The 21,259-nt window shown below is 44.6% G+C and overlaps 1 protein-coding gene across 1 annotated transcript in view; it reads right to left on the reverse strand.

The window, feature by feature from the left end:
• AQR (aquarius intron-binding spliceosomal factor) overlaps positions 1–21,259 on the reverse strand; it is a 117,498-nt gene that overhangs the window by 93,475 nt on the left and 2,764 nt on the right. The window contains exons 2-12 of the mRNA XM_066608583.1: positions 20,320–20,376; positions 19,040–19,080; positions 16,268–16,303; positions 14,368–14,488; positions 13,132–13,275; positions 8,131–8,199; positions 7,918–8,018; positions 4,912–4,988; positions 640–704; positions 209–325; positions 16–129 (exon numbers count right to left, since the gene is read on the reverse strand). Of these exons, the coding sequence (XP_066464680.1) occupies positions 16–129; positions 209–325; positions 640–704; positions 4,912–4,988; positions 7,918–8,018; positions 8,131–8,199; positions 13,132–13,275; positions 14,368–14,488; positions 16,268–16,303; positions 19,040–19,080; positions 20,320–20,376 (942 nt within the window). The remainder of the gene's footprint in view (positions 1–15; positions 130–208; positions 326–639; positions 705–4,911; positions 4,989–7,917; positions 8,019–8,130; positions 8,200–13,131; positions 13,276–14,367; positions 14,489–16,267; positions 16,304–19,039; positions 19,081–20,319; positions 20,377–21,259) is intronic.

The following is a 21,259-nucleotide window of genomic DNA, read 5'->3' on the forward strand; positions in this document are numbered from 1 at the left end:
ATAATTTAGACCTACCTGAAGTGAAGTGATATGATCATAATGAATAGTTGTCATCTCATTCTCTGTCAGGGCATTTCCTGTCTGATCATTGATTTCAAAGCCAGTGTAAAACTTCAACATGTCCAAGAGCTATTAAGAGATGGTAATAATGTTCAAACAAGCTTAGAAAATTAAAACTTTTCTTTTTTTTGTGTAAACCACAAGGTACCTGAGAAAACAAGTGTCCTTCTTGCTCTCTTTTACAGAGGTTGGATAAATAGCAATGGACAACGAGGTGGGAGTCATCCAGCACTGTATTAAACCACCGACGTGTGGGAAGTAAAGCCTACGGGGTGGAAAAGGAAATTAGTCATTGTAAAATCTACTACTAACATGTCAAAAGAGGAAAACGTAGCAAGGTGTACAACTGATGGTGGAGGATGCTAAAAGAAAGGTGAACGAGGCACGGTTACTAAAGCAACTGTTGGATGCCACAGTCTCACCTGTACAAGAGCCGACACTGAGGTTTATTCAAGTTCAGCTAACAAAGCGTATTTATGTACTCTTTTTCAGAATTAACTGTGCTGTATCTAGGATACCGCTGTATTATAACCCATATGCACTCATATACAACATGTAATAGTTCCCAATACACCGTACCTCCAGGTCAATCATGAGTTCTATGAAACGCTCACAGTAATGTATCTTCTCCATGGAGACGGGACCTAAAGAATGAACAGAAATCTTAGCTCAGGCATAAGACGACAAACAAACCAATAACACTAGAGTAAGTGTTTTACAAATAATTATATAAGAATATATAAAACTAGAAATAATTACGGATCAGCAATGCAGAAGGATTTTCTTCTTTTTCGTACCTAAAGCTTTATAGGGGCTGTATCAAGATTGACTTACAGGATATACACAGGATAGGTGATAAAAGAACGATCGGTGTGGGTCTCACCACTTACACCCCCACTGATCCACAGAACGATGGTTCAGAGACCCTCTACCCCAATTCTAGTCACTGCAGGCTCGCAGCACCTCCCTGCAGTGACATGGAGATTGAATAGAGCGGAAGTCGCACATGTGCAGCGCCACTCCATTCATTTCAATACAGCTGACAGAAATAGCCAAGTATAAGTGATTGGTTATCACTAGTAATCCCATTGAAGAGGAAGACACGGGATCCTTCATTCTTAAGATAGGTGGGAAAATCAGCAGTGAAACACCAATGAATCAGACTTTTATCACCTATCCTATGAATAGGTGATAAAAGTCAATCTTGGTACAACCCCTTTAAACTATTGTTTATGGTTAAATACAGTATCAAAAAGGTTTATATCCTAGGTCTAAAGTTGGAATAGCGCCACCTGCTGTTTTTATTAAATGGCACTTCTGTGCTCACTTCAGTAAATATGCCGAGGTGGCATTACACAGCAAATCCGCATCTCAACTTGTATGTGATATGTGTGGAATTTGTGGTGGATTTTTTTGTCGTGTAACATTACAACGTATGTGAATCCACCCTAAGGGCCTTTTGACACAGGCTGATAGATCATTCAAATTCCCACATACAGCAGGAATGTGATTGATTATCCCCGATTGAAAATGCATGCCCTAACTGAACGACTGACAAGAATTCGTTCATCATTCAATTTCTGCATGTAAAAAAACTGAATGATGTATCGGCCTATGAAAACAGGCAGTCATTCATCTATTTTTACCATGAATGTAGGCGGGTGGGCATGTCCCCAGCCCATTCCTCCTCCATTCATTAAGCGATGGTTGTTCTTGTATAAAAGCACAGGAACGATTATCGCTGAGACTACCTGTCGAACATCTGTGCCTGACAGGTCATTTGCGTAAAAGAGCCCTAAGGCCCGATATCCACTGGCCGATCTGATTTGCGGGATCCGTGCGGGTCACCTGCGCGGAAGATCTATAAATCAAGCCGCCCATAGGGATACATGGGCATCTGCAAACAAAATAAAACATGTGGATTTGATTTGCTGACCTTTTGGTCCGGAAAAAAAAAATAAATCGCAGCATGCTCCATTCTACTGCGGACCCTGAACCGACAGCTTCCATCGTAGTCAATGGAAGTTGTCGGAAGTTGTCCAATCCGCGGACCATCTTGAATTGAATTGCAAACGGGCTGTGGATTCCGCAGGAAAGCAGGAGTTTTTAAACAAAAAAAACTCCACTGCGCATGTGTGGCGCCGTGCACGCCGATGCTTCCGCACATATCAGCAGGGAAAAAAATGAAGACCAAGATGGGCAAGTAGTGTCCTTGGCTGCAGGCAAAGTCAAATTCCGCTGCGGGCTCCCACATGCAGAATTCGATCTGCCAGTGGACATGAGGTCTAAGTGTGTCGAGGTGAATACACCTGCTCAGTCTTCCTTCACTCTCTGCTCCACTGTATATGTGGAGGGATGCCTGTTGGGGTGTGTTGGCTGCTTCTGAATCTCAGTGTCTGCTCTGCTTGTGCAGGAGATGCAGAGAAGAATGATAAAATAAGACAGTGTTACTGCAACTGCTCAGCAAATCCTCTGAGCAGATGTTTACCACACCAGGGATCCCTTCACATACCCAGGGAAACAGGCAGAGAAGCAAGACTGAGCATGTGTGACCACCTTGGAACCTTCATTGAGAAGGACATGGTGTAGAAATAGTAGGCGTTTTAAATGCCGGTCTTAATATAATTTTCCCCAGCGCACAATGTGCCTAATACATGAAGAGCGTACATTTCTAGTATAACTTATACCAGTTTCTGGCGTAAATTATACATAAATGTGTTTGTTCATAGCAGCCACACACCCTTCTTGCATAGTGGAGCAAAAGCAGCAAAGTTTTAGTGCAAGCGACTATTGCACCAAATTTGCAACTTTTAAACAGCTTTGTAAATATCCATGATTGTTTCAATCTAGCATGTGCGCACAGTGAAAGGTATTTGAGAAAAGCTCACTGGCTGCAATTACTATATAACAGCAGAGAGGGAGACAAAAAAAAACAACAACATTCTCATATGTGCTGCACAACAGGAAAACTAGCTCTATGAGATAATATGGCTGACAATAGTAAATGTAAGACGTCATGCATCATTCCTTAGAAACTGCAGGCTGGAAAGATCTGGAGGACAAGTAAGACTCTTTTGACAGAGTTTTGCAGTGTCTGACTGAGGTTTCCATCAGGAGGATTTCCAGATGGATACTCCCGGATGGTACCTTTGATGAATGCTACTGTATAGGCATATAGTGGCATTCGTTATTCATAGTCTCATAATCTTAAAATGTATACAAACACAATGTATTAGATTACTCTAATGCAGTTTGCTATGCTGTTCTATAAGGCAAAAAAAAGCCTCAGTTGGGCGAATTGATGTCTATGAATAGCAAACGGACATTGTGAAATGAATAGTGCAAAGTAACCACTGTAAAAAATAACCTAACTGAATTTGCACAGCAGCAATGCTGCATACAGTTAATCCATATAGGGGAACAGTCTAGCTTTTTATTTTAGAAGATATATTTTAACTGAATCTAAAATACCATATATACTCAAGTATAAGCCTAGTTTTTCAGCACTTTTTTTATGCTGAAAAAGCCCCCCTCGGCTTATACTCGAGTGAGGTTAAAAAAAAAAAATACAACAAAAAAACCCACAATACTCACCTCCCAGCCGGCGTCTGTGGCCCCGGCGTGATGGTGTCCCTGGCGGTGCGACGAGCTGCTTGAGAATTCTCCCCGCTGTCATCTCCCTGCTCAACTTTGAATTCCCCCGGTGTCAGTGCTGTGTAGGTAAGCACTGTGATTGGATCGAGCGCCAGCCAATCACAGCCGGCGCTCGATCACTCACAGCCATTCAGTGGATGACATCATTGAATGGCTGTGATTGGTTTATTAAGCGCCGTCTGTGATTGGCTGGCGCTCGATCTAATCACAACGTTAAAGGGGTTGTCCCGCGGCAGCAAGTGGGTCTATACACTTCTGTATGGCCATAATAATGCACTTTGTAATATACATTGTGCATTAATTATGAGCCATACAGAAGTTATAAGAAGTTTTATACTTACCTGCTCCGTTGCTGGCGTCCTCGTCTCCATGGTGCCGACTAATTTTCGCCCTCCGATGGCCAAATTAGCCGCGCTTGCGCAGTCCGGGTCTTCTGCAGTCTTCTATGGAGCCGCTCGTGCAGAATGCAGGCTCCGTGTAGCTCCGCCCCGTCACGTGCCGATTCCAGCCAATCAGGAGGCTGGAATCGGCAATGGACCGCACAGAAGAGCTGCGGTCCACGGAGACAGAGGATCCCGGCGGCCATCTTCAGCGGTAAGTATTGAAGTCACCGGAGCGCGGGGATTAAGGTAAGCGCTCCGGTAAGCTTTCTTTACCTCCCTGCATCGGGGTTGTCTCGCGCCGACCGGGAGGGGGGGGGGTTGAAAAAAAAAAAAAAACCCGTTTCGGCGCGGGACAACCCCTTTAACTTACACAGAGCTGACAGTGGGGGAATTCAAAGCCGAACAGGGAGAGGACAGCGGGGAGAATTCACAAGCAGCTTGCCGCACCACTGGGAAGACAATTGCGCTGGGGACACAGACACCGGCTGGAAGGTGAATATTGCATATTTTCTTTACCTAGTAGATACTCAAGAATAGCTAGGCTTATACTCGAGTCTTACCAGTTTTTCGTGGTAAAATTTATTGACTCGGCTTATACTCGGGTTGGCTAATACTCGAGTATATACGCTAAGTCCATGTATGTTTGATGTAGAGTGCAAATAAGGGAGATGGAACAATACCTCCACAGTGCCACCTATTGGATTGCAGCATTCCTTCAAGTCAATGTAAGACTCTTTATACAAGCCTTGTAACAATGACTGAGAATTGAAAGCAAAGCCAGAAGTGAGCATGCACAATAAGTATTGACAGATACCTGTTGCTGGAATGGACTGAAGTACAGACAGGAACCTCTGTATAATGTGCCATAAAAACTTCCTTTCCTGGGTAGCTCTGCAGAACATTTTAGGTAAAACAAAAAGTAAAAAAAAATTAAAATCTAAAATATTATACACATACTCACACATTACATTAAGATAAACACCCATATATCAACTTTAACTTGATAGCGTGTACAGTGCTGTATACTGACAGTATGTAGATATAACAGCAGTCACTGTGCAGATCAGGAGCATGCCCACAAATAAGGTGCTAGTAATAATAATAATAATAATCTTTATTTGTATAGCGCCAACATATTCCGCAGCGCTTACATAGACAGGGGGAATACAGAAAGACAAAAGTACAAAAAATTACAGAACCACGGTTACAATCGTAATCAGTTGGTGGAGACAATAGGGGTGCGGGTCCTGCTCCAACGAGCTTACATACTACAAGTAATGGGGTGATACAGAAGATAAAGGGCTGGAGGTGTGCACAGTGTCGCGTGATGGAGAGTGAGGGATGCTATATACTGACAACAGTCAGACATTTAGCTATGCGACGGCAAGATCAATATGACTACAGGAGCGGTTTATGATGGCTAGCAGGGATTGTGGTCAGTAGGTCAGGGAACATGTTATCAGGCAGTGAATAGAGGAGTTTGTTTAGAGAATGCGGTATGCATCCCTGAAGAGGTGCGTTTTTAGAGCACGCCTGAAGTTTTTCGAGTCCTGGATTGCCCGGATGTTCTTTGGTAGTGCATTCCAGAGGACTGGTGCTGCTCTGGAGAAGTCTTGGAGGCGGGAGTGAGAAGTTCGAATTAGAGGGGTGTGCAGTCTAGTTTCATTTGCCGAGCGGAGAGCCCGGGCTGGGTGATGGATGGAGATGAGGGAGGCAATATAGGGGGGCGCTGCGCTGTGGAGGGCTTTGTGGATTAAGGTAATAAGTTTAAATTGAATTCTGTATTTAACGGGCAGCCAGTGCAGTGACCGGCACAGGGCAGAGGCATCTGAGTAGCGGCTGGACAGGAATATGAGCCTAGCTGCCGCATTTAGGATGGATTGGAGATGATAGAGTCTGGTGCAGGGGAGGCCGATCAGCAATGAGTTGCAATAGTCGAGCCGTGAGTGGATGAGGGCAACAATAAGCGTTTTCAGCGTGTCTATTGTGAGAAAAGAGCGGATTCTTGAGATGTTCTTGAGGTGCAGCTGACAGGTTCGGGCCACTGATTGGACGTAGGGGGTAAATGAGAGATCTGAGTCGAATATGACCCCAAGGCAGCGGGCATGTTGTTTGGGAGTTATGGTGGCGCCACACACTGAGATGGAGATGTCAGGATGAGGGCGGTTGGTGGAAGGAGGAAACACCAGTAAGTCAGTTTTAGAGAGGTTTAGTTTTAGGTAGAGAGAGGACATAGTGTTAAAGACAGCAGACAGACAGTTGGTGATGTTTTGGAGGAAAGGTGCAGAGATGTCACGGGAAGAGGTGTATAGATGGGTGTCATCAGCATAGAGGTGGTAATGGAGGCCAAAGTTCCTGATGGTTTGTCCAACAGGGGCTGTGTAGATAGAGAAAAGGAGGGGGCCAAGGACCGAGCCTTGGGGGACCCCAACAGCAAGGGGAAGAGAAGGAGAGGTAGAGCCAGCAAAGGAGACACTGAAAGAGCGGTCAGATAGGTAGGAGGAGAACCAGGAGAGAGCAGTGTCCTTTAGGCCGATGGAGCGAAGCATACTGATGAGGAGTTTGTGGTCAACAGTGTCAAATGCTGCGGAGAGGTCGAGGAGGATCAGTAGGGAGTAGTCACCCCTCGATTTGGCTGATAGTAGGTCGTTTGATACCCTTGTAAGGGCAGTTTCTGTAGAGTGTTGGGGTCGGAAGCCAGACTGTAGGGGGTCTAGGAGAGAGTTCTCTGATAGATAGCTTACAAGGCGGGAATAAACCAGCCGTTCAAGTAATTTGGAGATGAAGGGGAGGTTTGAGATGGGTCGGTAATTGGCAACGTCAGTTGCGTCAAGAGTCGGCTTCTTTAGCAGTGGGGATATGATGGCGTGTTTGAAAGAGGAGGGAAAGATGCCAAAGGCCAGAGAGAGGTTGAATATAGTGGTGAGATGGGAGATGACCACTGGGGAGAGGGATCGGAGGAGGTGTGAGGGGAGAGGGTCGCTAGCGCAGGTGGTGGGGCGAGCAGAGAAGAGCAGTTTGGAGACTTCTTCCTCTGTTGCTGGTCTGAGTACAGACTGTGAGCAGGAGCTAGATGCAGTGCTGACAAGACTAAGGTCAGGGCTAGTCTGGGATTGGGAAGTTATTTCTTGACGGATGTCATCAATTTTCTTTTTGAAATAGGCAGCCAGTTCAACAGCACTGAGATCCGTCACAGGGGGCTGCGGTTTAGGGCTGAGAAGAGTGTGAAAAGTATCAAAGAGCCGTTTAGGGTTGTGCGATAGTGAGGAGACGAGAGAGGTGAAGTAGACTTGTTTGGCGTGGTGGAGGGCGAGGTTGTAGGTTTTGAGCATGAATTTGTAGTGGAGAAAGTCTGCGGGCGTTTGCGACTTCCTCCACAGCCGTTCAGTACTTCTAGAGCACCGCCGGATAAAGCGCGTTTGAGGCGTGAGCCAGGGTTGGCGCGTTCTACATCGGATGGGTTGGATCCTGGGGGGAGCTGCTTCATCCAGGGCATGTTTGAGAGCGGTGTTGTAGTGATCGGCAGCCAGGTTGGAGCAGGCGAGGAGAGAGATAGGGGACAGAGAGGACTGTAGGGATTCAGCAAAGTCTTGTGTGTGAATGGCCTCAAAGTTCCTGTACGTACGGTAGGTAGCTGGGTGTGGAGAGATGTTAGGGAGCGTGACAGAGAAAGAGAGGAGGTTATGATCTGAGAGTGGGAGAGGGGAGTTAGTGAAGTTGGAAGCAGAGCAGAGCCGGAGGAAGACCAGATCAAGAGTTAACATAAGCAACAACATTAATGATTCTGTGGCCTCTTTGTAATGGTAACATATTTACGTACAGTTCACGTGCCTTTTCATCCATTTTCTCATCAGTTTTCTTAATATGGTTCCAGAACTTCTTCAACTTTGGAGTTTTCTTCAATTCCTGCTCCAGTCGAGCCTACAGATTTAAGATGTCAGTACATCATTAGGAAATGACAAACATTGTGAAATACAGCCCACGTAAAAATAACATGAGAAAGCAGTAAATAGTGACTGCCCCAAAAACTTACAGGCTGCAGGCAGATCCACATAGGCAGGGAGATCATTTGCTGGATTTGACCTCGGATTAAATCAACTTCCTGCAAAACAACACATCAGATTATCAGAAAATATCCTATTCAACAATGCATAGTTTTTCTAAAAAAATGCAAAAAGAACTGCATCTTCCACTAAAATCTGATGAAACCCTGAAATCAGTATATACGGCAATCTTCTGACAATTTATTCTTTGAATAGTTTCTTAGTCCTGTATGCGATGTCTTGGAGCAACACACTAATAGTGACCTTTTTTCTTCTTTGTGTTAGTTTTCTGCAGCGGTAAAGCTCCCAGCGCATACATCAAACTAGGCCAAAATGACCCAACAAGCTGGTTTATGTTGATATACTTTTTCTTATTGCACATAAAAGTGCAGTCAGCTACACTATTTAAGCAAAAGCAACAGGCAAATAAAGGAGACCGTGTTTTTAACATGGATGCCAAAGCCCTCCTGTCCATGGACGGAGCGGGATACGTCCGCGGTTTTACGCCGCAGGAATCAACAAAAAAGTCCCACTGGCGATCGCGGAAAAAACATGCTTTTTTTCCGCGTTTTTCAGAAGTCTCCATTAATACTATAGTAAATGGAGACCTCCTGCGACGGAAAAACACGGTAAAATAGAACATGCAGCGATTTTTTTCCCCGCGGCGTAAATCCACGGCAGAATCCCGCATGTGAGGACTGAGCCATTAGGTTCAATAGAACCCAATAGCTGCGTTATTTCCCCGCAGGGAACGCGGCATAAATCTGGCCGTGGGCATTAGCCCTTAGGGTGACACAGCCCTGTATGCCCATACAATTACATACTGGGGTCATCTAAATTAAACTAGGTGTTCAGAAGGCTCTAGGGAAAAAAACAATAAAAGTTGGTGCGTATATTCAGTGGGGTATAGGCTTTAGATTAAAATAAAAACAGTACCAAATGTTGCCACCAGGAGAAGAAGTGGCTCTGTACTGGAATTATGCGGATGATGAGAGGGTTCTGTCAGCCCGTTGTTCCGATGGAATCACTAGGACTCTAACCTGGCCTGAACGTGCTTTGCTGGTTAAGCTTGATCATCGAGGCGGTAACAATCTCCTTGAACGTGTGAAGAAGCACACAAGGAAACACATCTAGAGGTTTTCCCAACCAGAAGAATCCTTGAGCATGGTACAGTAAACATCATCCTGCCCCAAGCCACAATGGGAGGTTCTTCCAGCCCTTTTACACGGGCTGATAAATCATTCGGACTCCCATGATCCAGCGAGGATCTAATCAATTATTGTTTACTGTAAATGCATGCTCCAACTGAATGATAATTTGTTCGCTTATCGCTAGTCGTTCAGTTTCTGCAGGTATAAACACTAAACAACAATCGGCCGTGTAAACAGGCAGCTGTACATTTATGAACGACTGCCTGTTTACTGTGAATGGAGGCGGGCGGCCAGAAGCGATCTCCAACCCGCCCCACCTCCATTCACTGAGTGAAAATAATACCTGTGTAAAACCACAGAAACGGTCATCGCTGGGACGACCTGTCAGGCATCTGCTACCGGCAGGTCGTCCCATGTAAAAAGAACCTTAGCCATTAATTGTGATGTACTGTTATACCTTACACTTCAACAGCGTCAAATATTCCCCACTGAGGATGCATGTCAACTTACATTGTGTTCTACCCCTTAGTTTTGTCACTAGAGATATGCAAGCACCTCTAGTTTAGGCCTCATGTCCACGGGCGGGTTGGATTCCGCAGGCGGGAGCCCACAGTAGAATCCCATCCTGCTTGCGGCAAGAAGACATTACTTACCCATCTGGATCCTCTGCATGGCTGTGCGGGTCTTCTATCTTCTCCACTGCGGATGTGGGCGGGCACGCTGGACGCGGTGCCCCCGAAGACGCGCAGTGGAGTTTTTTGTGTTTTTTTTTTAAATCTCCCGCTTTCCCCTGGATCAAGGCCCGTCTGCAGTGTCAGCTGTGGGCAGGCCATGGATCGGACAGCTTCCATTGACTTCAATAGAAGCTGTCCATGCGGGACTCGCAGCAAAATGGTCCACAAATCAAATCCGCATACTTAAATTCAACTGCAGGCACCCATGATCGTCTATGACTTGAATTGCGCAATTCAATTCCGCCTGTGGACATTGGGCCTTAATTCTGATCACCCAGTACATCTGAATCTTCTATCAGAGGCATATGACAGTAAATCTCCCTACAAAAATACACCTCCAACGGAAGGCTAAAACATAATGAGAAGATATCCTAGAATATTTTTACACTGACGGCGACTTACATCATGTGGTGGTGTTAAGAAACAGAAAGGAGGATAAGAATTAGACGGGATTTCCCACAGAATTTCCGCCTGAGCCCGCTGCCATAGGATTGCCTTACATAATGGAATCCTATGCACACAGCCGTGATTTGTCCGTGTAAAAACATGCGTGCAAAACAAATTGTGGCATGTTTGCAGTATATCGGGTGTTGCGTTATTGGCTTCCTTTTCAGTAAATAATTAGTTAAAAAGGATCATCTGTGTGCCATCAAAGTGTCACATGATCTGTCACATGTCGTCAGTGTACATACAACTCTTCTGATAGGTCCCCGAGTCTGCGACACCACTAAGCAAATCACAAGAAGACCAAGGAGCTCTCCAAAACAGGTCAGAAAGTTGGGGAGAACTACAGATCAGGGTTGGGTTATATAAAAAGCATCCCCAAACATGCCATATAGCACCATGACAGCTTATATCTATATATATAAAGCTGAAAGCACTGACGCACCGACCCACTCACTGACTCGCCAAAAGTTCTCCAACTTCCCGATATCGTAGAAACATGAATTTTGGCACGAGCATAGATTATCTCCAAAATAGGAAAAGTAATTGGGTCCCAACTCGATTATTCAATTCTAGCGCAAAAGAATTGGCGTCGAAATTTTACGTACGTAATCTAAATCTGTCACTTCCCAATGCCTTAGAAACCTAAAATTTGGCACGGGCATTGAATATGTCATAAATAGGAAAAGTTCATAGGTCCCAACTCGATTATTCAATTCTATGCGCAAAAGAATTGGCGTCAAAATTTTACGTGCGAAATGTAATTTTTTCACTTTCCGGTGTCATAGAAATGTGAAATTTGGCACGAGCATTGATTATGTCATAAATAGGAAACGCTAATGGGTCCCAACTCCATTATTCAATTCTAGCGCAAAAGAATTGGCGTCAAAATTTTACGTGCGGAATGTAAATTCTTCCCTTTCCGGTGTCATAGAAACGGGAAATTTGGCACGAGCATTGATTATGTCATAAATAGGAAAAGCTAATGGGTCCCAACTCCATTATTCAATTCTAAGCGCAAAAGAATTAGTGTCCAAATTTTACGTATGTAATCTAATTCTCTCACTTCCTGATGTCATTTTATATTAAGGAAACGTCGCATGGTTACCTCCCCGTGGTATTTCCTGGGTAACGCAGAGAACTATGCAAAATGGTGAACATATGTTTTTCCGGTATCTCTAAAGTAACTATGACTTCATAAGATTTTCCCTGTGAACACCAGATAAACACCAGTACCAAATTAACTCGGGGCAAAGCCGGGTATATCAGCTAGTCCATTATAACACAATGGAAAGAATATGGCACGACTACAAACCTGACAAGAGAAAGCCACACACCAAAACTCACAGACCGGGCAAGGAGGGCATTAATCAGAGACTCAAAGACACCAACATCGGAGGAGCAAGTATCTGGCCATAGGACCACTATAGGCCGTACTCCACAGAGTGGGGCTTTATGGCAAAGCAGTCAGAAAAAAGGCATTGCTTAAGGTAGAACATAAGAAAATACATTTGGAGTTCACCAAATAGCATGTGAGACTCCCCATCACACAGAAAAAGGTTCTCTGGTCAGATGAGAGCATAAAATAGAGGTTTTTGTTGTCATGGGAAGCGCTGTGTGTGGTGAAAACACCCCCAGAACACCATTCCCACAATGACGCACGGTGGTGGCAGCGCCATGCTGTGGGGATGCTGGTCAGGAGTGAAGGCAAGATTTGCTGGCCATAATAGGGCAATTTTTGAGGAAAATTTGTCTCAGTCTGCCCCTTCACTTCACTGATCAGCGGGTTCTCACCCCTCGGACCCATACTGATCAAAAATTAAGATGTCGCTCTGACACGTCAAAAGTTGTTGTTTTTTTTTTTTTTAAGTCCAGCTAATTATTGTTTGTGTCACAACAAAAAATACTTCGTATATTCCAAACAATAGGCATGTTCGGTAAATTCCCCCAAAAAATCCAATTTAATTTCATGCTGTAGTGCAACAAAACAATAAAAACACCAAAGGGTGAATACTTTCACAAGGCACTGTAATGCTTAATTGCATAAATGCAGGTTATGCATCAAACAGGGGTTAAAAACATTTAAAAGGAGAAAAAGAAACATATGGGGACCACTAAGCCCAGGATAAAGTGCAAAATAGCGAGGCTATAACTCATAATAGATGTCAGCAATAAAAAGCAAACGTTTCTTCCAAAAAAAACTTTAAAGTGTTTGTAGACACCGCTAGTGACTCGCCGCCTAGGCGGCAGCCGGCACGTAGCAGAGAGGGGAGACGCCGGGAGCGGGTGAGCCGCAGGCCTCTGCAGGGGCACGACGCGCATCCCGCTCCGAAAATTCTCGCAGCGGGATCCAACCTGGGCCTCTGCAGGAGGCATTTAGCTCCGACCTTTGTGTATTTGCTGCGCTGACAGCATGCACCCGCTCAGCTGATCGGTTGGGGTCCTGAGCGACGGACGCCAGCCCATCAACTATTGATGACCTATACTCAGGATACATCATCAATAGTATTTCCCTAGAAAACTCCTTCAATTTCACAATCCATACAGAAGAATCCATAAGCTAATGGAAGCTGCCTGGTCTACGCAGTACTACAGATGATCCCCATGCCTATCGCAGCTTCTGGACGTCCACTATAATGTATAGTAAATGTAAGACAGTTACCAGACTGTTGAAGCAATGATCTAAGAACAAAAGCAAAATTGTCCGCTCGTGCAACGAGAAATCATTTTCGGATTCTTCAGCCATTGAAGCCTCTCTAATACACTTGAAGAAAGAAGGGAAATGCTCTGGTTTCTTCTTGAAGGTCTGAAAATTATAGATCAAAAAACATTTTTCATACAAAGCAAAAAATAAATTATAAACACAAGACCAAATCTTCTACCAGCACCCAGAATGCAATGTAAACATGTAGACCACAGGATAAATAACAACCCATGAGTGGGTTATGTAGCAACTAGGAGACCCTTGAACTTGGTCCATTTCAGGAATATATTAGATTGTAAACCAGCAGGAGACGGTCTATTTCTCTTCTAAGGCCGGCTGCACACGGCCGTGATGGGCTCCGCCGCGAAATTCCGCGACAGAGCCCGTCACGACGCCCCCCAGGAGACCCCATACTTACCTGCGGATCCGGCGTCCTTGCTCCCGCATGACACTTCCCCGCCCACCTCTGCCGCGTCATGTGACACACCCACCGCGGCGGTGGGCGGGGAAGCGTTTTCACGCTATCTTCCGCTGTGCTACAGAGGAAGATAGCGTGAACAGACGGCTTCCATTGACTGCAATGGAAGCCGTCCGCGCGTACACCCACAGCAAATAGAGCATGCCGCGGGTGAGGACGGGTGAATTCACGGTGCAATTCCGCATCGTGAGCACTGAGCTATTGGGCCTCCTTCCCACAAACGTATTTCCACCGCGTAATTCGCGGCGGAAATCCGCTGCGTTGCCCGCAGCTATTAGACTCTATTGAACCTAATAGCTCAGTTTTTGCATGGGAGTTGCAGAAAAAAAAAAGCAGCATTCAGAGGCAATGAAACAAAATAATTTAAAAAAAGAGAAGTTTTAAAAATCAATTTATTTACACACTCTTGTGGAGCTCTGCCATAAGGCGAGAGTGCCACTATCTTAGAAGGACTGTCAGCAGTTTTGCCTATTTTTAGCTATTGCAGTCAAAAAGCGTATGGGTGGTCATTAGAGACGAGCGAACATACTCGTCCGAGTATTAGCATACTCGATGGTGCTCGTTACTCGAGCGAGTACCACGCTGTGTTCAACCCCTCCCTGCTGTGACGTGTCAACATGCGCACGTCACAGCAGGGAGGGGTTGGCGAGAGAGGGGAGGAGAGGGGGTCATTAATGGGTTACATAAAGGAAATGACAAGACCTTACGGTTCTTACCTCCCAGGCAGGGACATTCTCCCGAAATTTCTCATTCACCATACAGCAGATGGACATAAGGTAGGCCTTACTAGATACTTCAGGCGTGTAGTTCAACCACAGGTAATTTTCCAAGTATTGACTGTTTTAAATGCAAACAAAAGTTGTTTAGTATACTGTAAAAACAAAGCAAAGTGGTGAAACTGATCCAGAAGCTGATGAGCGGGCAATTACTATTGTTACTGCCTTGTGGCAGCTAATATTACATTTTAACTAGTCCTCTATTCATTTAAGGTTGTCTAGGCACACTCTCTCGCCTGATTTGACATGGGATGGGGTGTGGAGACGCACAACTGCATGCTGGGTGGCATTTTCAAAGGATCCCATCACATAAAATGACTCAAGCTAGAAGCTGTATCACCGTAGACATAGTTAACAAATGTTAACTACTGAAGCAGTGGAGTCTCTCTAATGGGTTATAGTGGGTTTACTAGTTAGAAGAAGGTTAAAAAAATGTGTTTTGTTGGAAATATAGTCATATGTGATATATGCAGGACTTCACCACAGCAGCACGGAACCTCTGGAACGCTCTACCCCAAAACATAGGGACAATCCCCGATGCATGAAACTTCAGACGCGCCTTAAAAACACACCTCCTCAGGGAGGCATATCAAATCTCCTGACCTAGTCCCCCTGTCCCTCCCTACAGCTGCCTACCCCTTCCACCCTGCCTATCACATATAACTTCAACCCGTGCACCCCCATAACACCCCCACCCTGTTTGCTTCCTAATAACTGATTTCCACATGTAACTCCTGTACTGTGCCTTATCTCCCACCCTGTACCTCCTATAACACCGCAACCCTGTTTATTTCAAATTGAATGTATACCACATGTAATTGCTGTATTGTCTGTGTGCTCCCATGCAAAATAAGTTGGCGCTATACAAATAAAGATTATTGCTATATGCAGTGAAGTGTCGGACCCCCACTGATCCAGCATTTATCATGTCTGCAGAAAATAACATTATCCTTTACAATGCAAAGTATGGGATAGCCGATTCTCCAATTTCCACTTGTATAGGCCATAAATTCCCAATAGGTAAAATGCCCAGAGATGATCCAGGTTCGCATTCTATATATACTTCAATGGAAAGGAGGTGCGTTGGTGTACAGTTATCTCCATTCAAGTTTATAGAACCTATGTAAAAAGAGGGGTAAGCGTCACCCAATAAAGGGGGAACTACACCTGTTAGACTTTGTGATATATCCTGCGGCTATACTATAAATTCCTAAGATGGGAATGCACCTTAGAAGATGCAGGACATATCAAATGATGATGAGAATGTGGCCCAGACTCCTATAGATGCCAGCCTATGCTTCACTGTTGAGTGCAGTTTAGAAACTGACAGATGACTTGGTTGACAAAAGGCTACTTGCATACAAATTGAAAGTTGCGCCCAATATTCTCGGATCAGACAGCATTCAGACATGCTGTCCGATGCACGGGACCCCACGCGTATACAGGTGCTATTTTTGTCAGAGAATCGGATTTTTTACTCTGACTTTCCGTCTAAGTAAATAAAAGCCCATGTGCAGACAACCAACCAAATGAATAGGTGCTATTGCTGTCCGATTTTCGAACGCGTTTTTAGATCTGAAAACCGGACAGAAATACCGTCCATCTGCATGTACCCTAAGAAACAAGACCACTTGTCCTATGATACTTTTAAAACACTCATCCCAACGGGTTATGGAGTATGACATAATGAGCTGTGCTAATAATGGGATCAGACGCAATAATCTCCGCTTACCCAAGTGATGGAACTTTAAGGTAAAAAATATATTAAATACTGCATGCTATTTTTAATTCCTGACTCATTAATCAATGACATCTATTCCAAGCAATGTTTCTTTCTCACCTGAATTCCAAAAGCATTATCTTCCTTATAGCAAATCTGCAATATAAAATATACAAGAGCCATAAGTTACTCGCACGTGCCGTACAGACAGCCGACCAGAAGAGAAAGACTTCCCTCCTCCCGATACCAGAAGATGAACACTTGCTTTGGTGCAAAAGTGCTGTATAGGCATATGGCACATCTACAAACCATGCATAAAGCTTCAGAGAACGGCGGGCTCCAGGCTGTGGAAACCCTTGGGCTCAGTTAACAGCAGTACAAAGGCAAGTTCAAAAGTACCCGATTTTGTGCGGATTTACCATAGCAGAAAATCCATCCCATTCAGACGATGTTCACACAGGGTGGAATTAGCTGCAGGGTGTCCACAGCGGACATCACACATCAGATTCACAGAGCAAAATCCACAGCATTTGCAGAGGATTTTGAGGAGGTTCTTGACACAGAACTTGGTGCAGAATTCATACTCTGATTTAAAAAGGTGGAATCCGCACCGCAGATCTGCTGCTAAAACTAACAAGCTGCAGGTTTAAGTTCTGCACCGCAGGTCCATTTCTGCAGCAGGCTTTTTCCGCAGTGTGCGGATGAGATTTTTTTGCTTTGCTGCTGTAAATGCTGTGGATTTTCCAAAACAGAGAGTCCAGTCAGAAAAACTGTGGCAGATCCACCTCGTGTGAACATATCCTGAGTGTGAATTTTGAAAAGGATCCACAGCAGACCTCAGCCCTTCAATTGTGAGGGTGAAATCTGCTGCAGATGCGCATCAAAATAGGCTGCGGATTTTGGTGAGGATCCGCCATGTGTGAATGCAAAACTTCAGATTGACAACTACAGACCACCAAATTAAAGGGCTATAATGGTTTCAGCACATACACGTTATTGTCTATATATGTGCTATACAATTTTCCAATATACTTTCTGTATCTGTTGGAGTAGTTGTAACTTCTTGTAGTTTTCAAGATCTCTGCTTGCAACCAATCAACGGAAACCTGCATGGTTTCCTTTTAGGGGGCTGAAAATTTATTTGGTCATATAATGGACACACAGGGGCACGGCTTCTTACGGGCCATTTACATGGGAAGATAATCGCGCAAAATCCGTTCAAACGAAAATGCGCAATACTCGTTACATCTAAATGCAAAAACATTGCTCACTATTTGTTTACTTTTCGTGAGCTAACTACCAACGGTGGGGTCAGCACGCATGCAGTCGTTTGGCTGACAGTTGTCCTGTGTGAACCCAGCATTACAGTTATCAGAGCACTCTGCTATCTTGTGTGTCCATCACACCCCGAGACAGACTTTCAGCTCCTGGAAGTAAACAATGAAAGTTCTTACTGAAAGTTTGCAAAAATCTTGTAAAATGTAGTGATCTGATTGTGAAAGAATATTGAAAAATATATACAGCTTTTCATCATAAGAAGAATAAGCTTCGCTGCAACCGTAATGCTCATTAAAGGCCCAATGCACACAGGCGGATTTGCATTGCAGAATCTGAAGTGGGCATCCGCCTCTGGATATCGCAGCAAACACTGCCCATAGCCATGCTATGCCAAAACGCTTTTCCATACCCACAAACATAAATCAATAGCAATTTTCCGTTTGCGGAGAGAAAAATCCCAGCATGTTCTATTTTATCGCGATTTCCACACGGATGGCATCCACTGATGTCAATGGAAGCCGGCTAATCTGCGGCCCATCCATAGCTGTCATTGCTACTGGAATCCGTGTCATCGCCTAGCGACGGCACGGCGTCATCTGTACTGCGCATGTGCCAGCCGGCCCATTCGGGATCCGACCCAGCCTTGTGCATTCGGTCTAAAGCCCAATGTCCACAGGCAGATCTGATTTGCGGGTGACCTGTGTGGAAGATCCGCAATTCAAATGCCCATAGGTAAGCATTGGCATCCAAAACTGAATTTAAGCATGCGGATTTGATTTGCGGACCGTTTGGTGCGGAAAACAAACCACAGCATGCTCCATTTCAGTGCGGATTCCGTGCGGATGCGACTAGAAGTCAATGGGTGTATTTACAGATGCACTGCGGATTTCAAGGTTAAAATCAATTAGGGAGGTGGGGCTGTGGGGTTTTTTTTTCCGTGTGGATGATCCGCAGTGGTTTTCGCAGGTGTTCCGCATGTGGAATCCAATCCACTTGTGGACATGAGGCCTTAAAGGGGTTGTCCCGCGCCGAAACGGGGTTTTTTTTTTCCAATAGCCCCCCCGTTCGGCGCGAGACAAACCCGATGCAGGGATTAAAAAAAACAAAAAAAAACGGGTAGTACTTACCCGAATCCCCGCGCTCCGGTGACTTCTTACTTACCTTGTGAAGATGGCCGCCGGGATCTTCACCCTCGGTGGACCGCAGGTCTTCTGTGCGGTCCATTGCCGATTCCAGCCTCCTGATTGGCTGGAATCGGCACACGTAATGGGGCGGAGCTACGAGGAGCCGCTCTCTGGCACGAGCGGCCCCATTCAGAAGGGAGAAGACCGGACTGCGCAAGCGCGTCTAATCCGGCGATTAGACGCTGAAGATTAGACGGCACCATGGAGACGAGGACGCTAGCAACGGAGCAGGTAAGTGAATAACTTCTGTATGGCTCATAATTAATGCACAATGTACATTACAAAGTGCATTAATATGGTCATACAGAAGTGTATAACCCCACTTTGTTTCGCGGGACAACCCCTTTAATCATATAAACAATATACAATAGTGGCCAATGAGTCATTTATACACAAGAGACTGACAAAAGTGAAAAACAAAACCATTTACCGAGACTTGACAATTTCCTTGAAATATATATCTTCTATAACCTATGGAATAAAACACATGAATGTGAACGTATTATTAATAATGGACATCACACAGCTCTCATATTCTGCCAAATACATTTCGCTCATTCCAGGACAAATCACCCAAACAGTAACATTAGACCATTCCATTTTTTTTACAAAACTTTGCATATTTGTTCGTGACTAGAATGTATATAAAGAGCTCAATTTTCAGACCCATTGGGTCATGGGGTGTCAATTTTAGAGGTTGTTGTTCTCTTCATACGAATATGTAGATTTATAACAGAATTTTCCTAACATTATAATTGCGATACTTGGTAAAGTATAATTTGACAAATATTTGTTTATTCAGAACGGAACCACTCCATAGAAAAAGCTGAGACTGTATATTATATATCATATGCCCCATACGTTGAAGTTTCTTACTTTCAGGAAGGCGTTCTTTGTAGTTTTTTGAGATAAAAATCTTTGACGGCTTACTGACCATAAAATGATGCACAATGAATGATGCGGGCGTGTGATAAGCATGCTGCTGTGGGAAAGGTGGGAGATTTGTGTAGAACACATTTCTCTGACCATAAGATAAATCTTGCTTAAAGTGCCCCTGCATCTTATAGTCCGAATGATATCGCCCTCAGCAGTGAGCTGAGCAGTCATTTTGAATTAACCCTCAGGTGACTGCCCCTAGCCCACCCCAGCTGCAGGGACTGCCTAAACATTTCTCTCCAAGCTTTCCTCTCTCAGTCTGCTAAATCGTGTCTCCGTCCCGCAGCACACGGACAATCTGGGACAGAGTTACCAGACCGAACTTATAGACAAAGCATTGAAGTAAAAATAAATGTTATTGCAGTCAAGCCGCAGGTCGGACGGCTTCCGTTGACTTCAATGGAAGCCGTCCGTTTGGAATCCACACAAAAATAGAGCATGCTGCAATTTTTCCTCTGCAAGTGGAAAATCGCTATTGTTTTCTGCTTGTGTAGAGGAAAAAGCGTTTTACATAGCCTGCTACGGGCGGTATTTACTGTGGAATCCGGGGGCGGACGTCCGCTCTGGATTTTGCAATGCAAATCCAGCCGTGTGCAGGCGGCCTTACCAGTAGATATAAAAGGTCTTCAGTTGTCCCTCTCAAGGACTCATATTGACAGCTCACTATCTCAGAGCGCAATGCTCATTAAACTTCCCAACATATGGCACATCTTACCAGACACGTCCTGACACACTGACACGACACGGGTTATTAGTCTGCACCAGTAGTCTTACCTTATAATCAAAGGGAAGTTTCTTCTTAGAATGAGGGGCCCAGTAGGACTTGGCCAGCTGAAAGAACAAGACATATACATATTAGAGCAGTCTGCAATGTATCAGAGGGGACCCCCAGCTTGGGCTCCATCGATAGAGTAGATGGCTGCTGTAAAGGGGATCTCTGACTCTGGAGGACCCGGCTCACTAATATCCAGTAGACATTGTGCAAGTCGTCCACGCTAACATGAAATACGCAACACTAAACCTCCGTGTAATTCCATGTGGCCTCTCACATTAGCGCAACATCACACACAGAATGTCCTGTTTTCGTCGTTTTAACACGGATCTCGCACATAAATCGCCATTGAAATTAATGGGATGCATAAAAAAGGCAGTAAATACACAATTGCACATGCAATACTGCGTTTTCACACAGGATGCTATGCCACAGGGAGAGTAAGAAAAATGAAGACATCATCAGCTTACTTGTCTGCGTTTTTACTGCGCAAAATTTATCGGCTGATTTGATATTTAACCCTTTGCAATCCAATTTTGGATTCAGGGTTTCCTAGAGGTTTTCTCTTTCTGCCATTATACTATGGCGCCATCTGCTGGCTAGAGCCAGTACTACAGTATGTGACATGTGGGAGAGGCCAGTGACAACATAGTGGCCAGTAATATACAGTAAGAATACCCTGTCAAATGTCTTCCGACATCTGAGCTGTACAGGCTTCAATCAGAATGTTGGAAGACGTCAGAGTGTATAGGAAAGGGTTAAAATGTACAAAAAAAATACACTTGTCCTTGTGTAAAAAGAGGATATACTGCTGATAGCCACCAGGCATACGAGGATGATCCATTATAGTAACTACTGTTTGTCCTCGAAATAGTGATCGCTTTTCAATGGCAGTAATAGGCGCCAAATATCTGTCTGTGCAGAAGTAACGGCAGGCCTTGC

This window comes from Eleutherodactylus coqui, chromosome 6 (genome assembly GCF_035609145.1).
Source record: "Eleutherodactylus coqui strain aEleCoq1 chromosome 6, aEleCoq1.hap1, whole genome shotgun sequence".
In the NCBI taxonomy this organism is placed as follows: domain Eukaryota; kingdom Metazoa; phylum Chordata; class Amphibia; order Anura; family Eleutherodactylidae; genus Eleutherodactylus; species Eleutherodactylus coqui.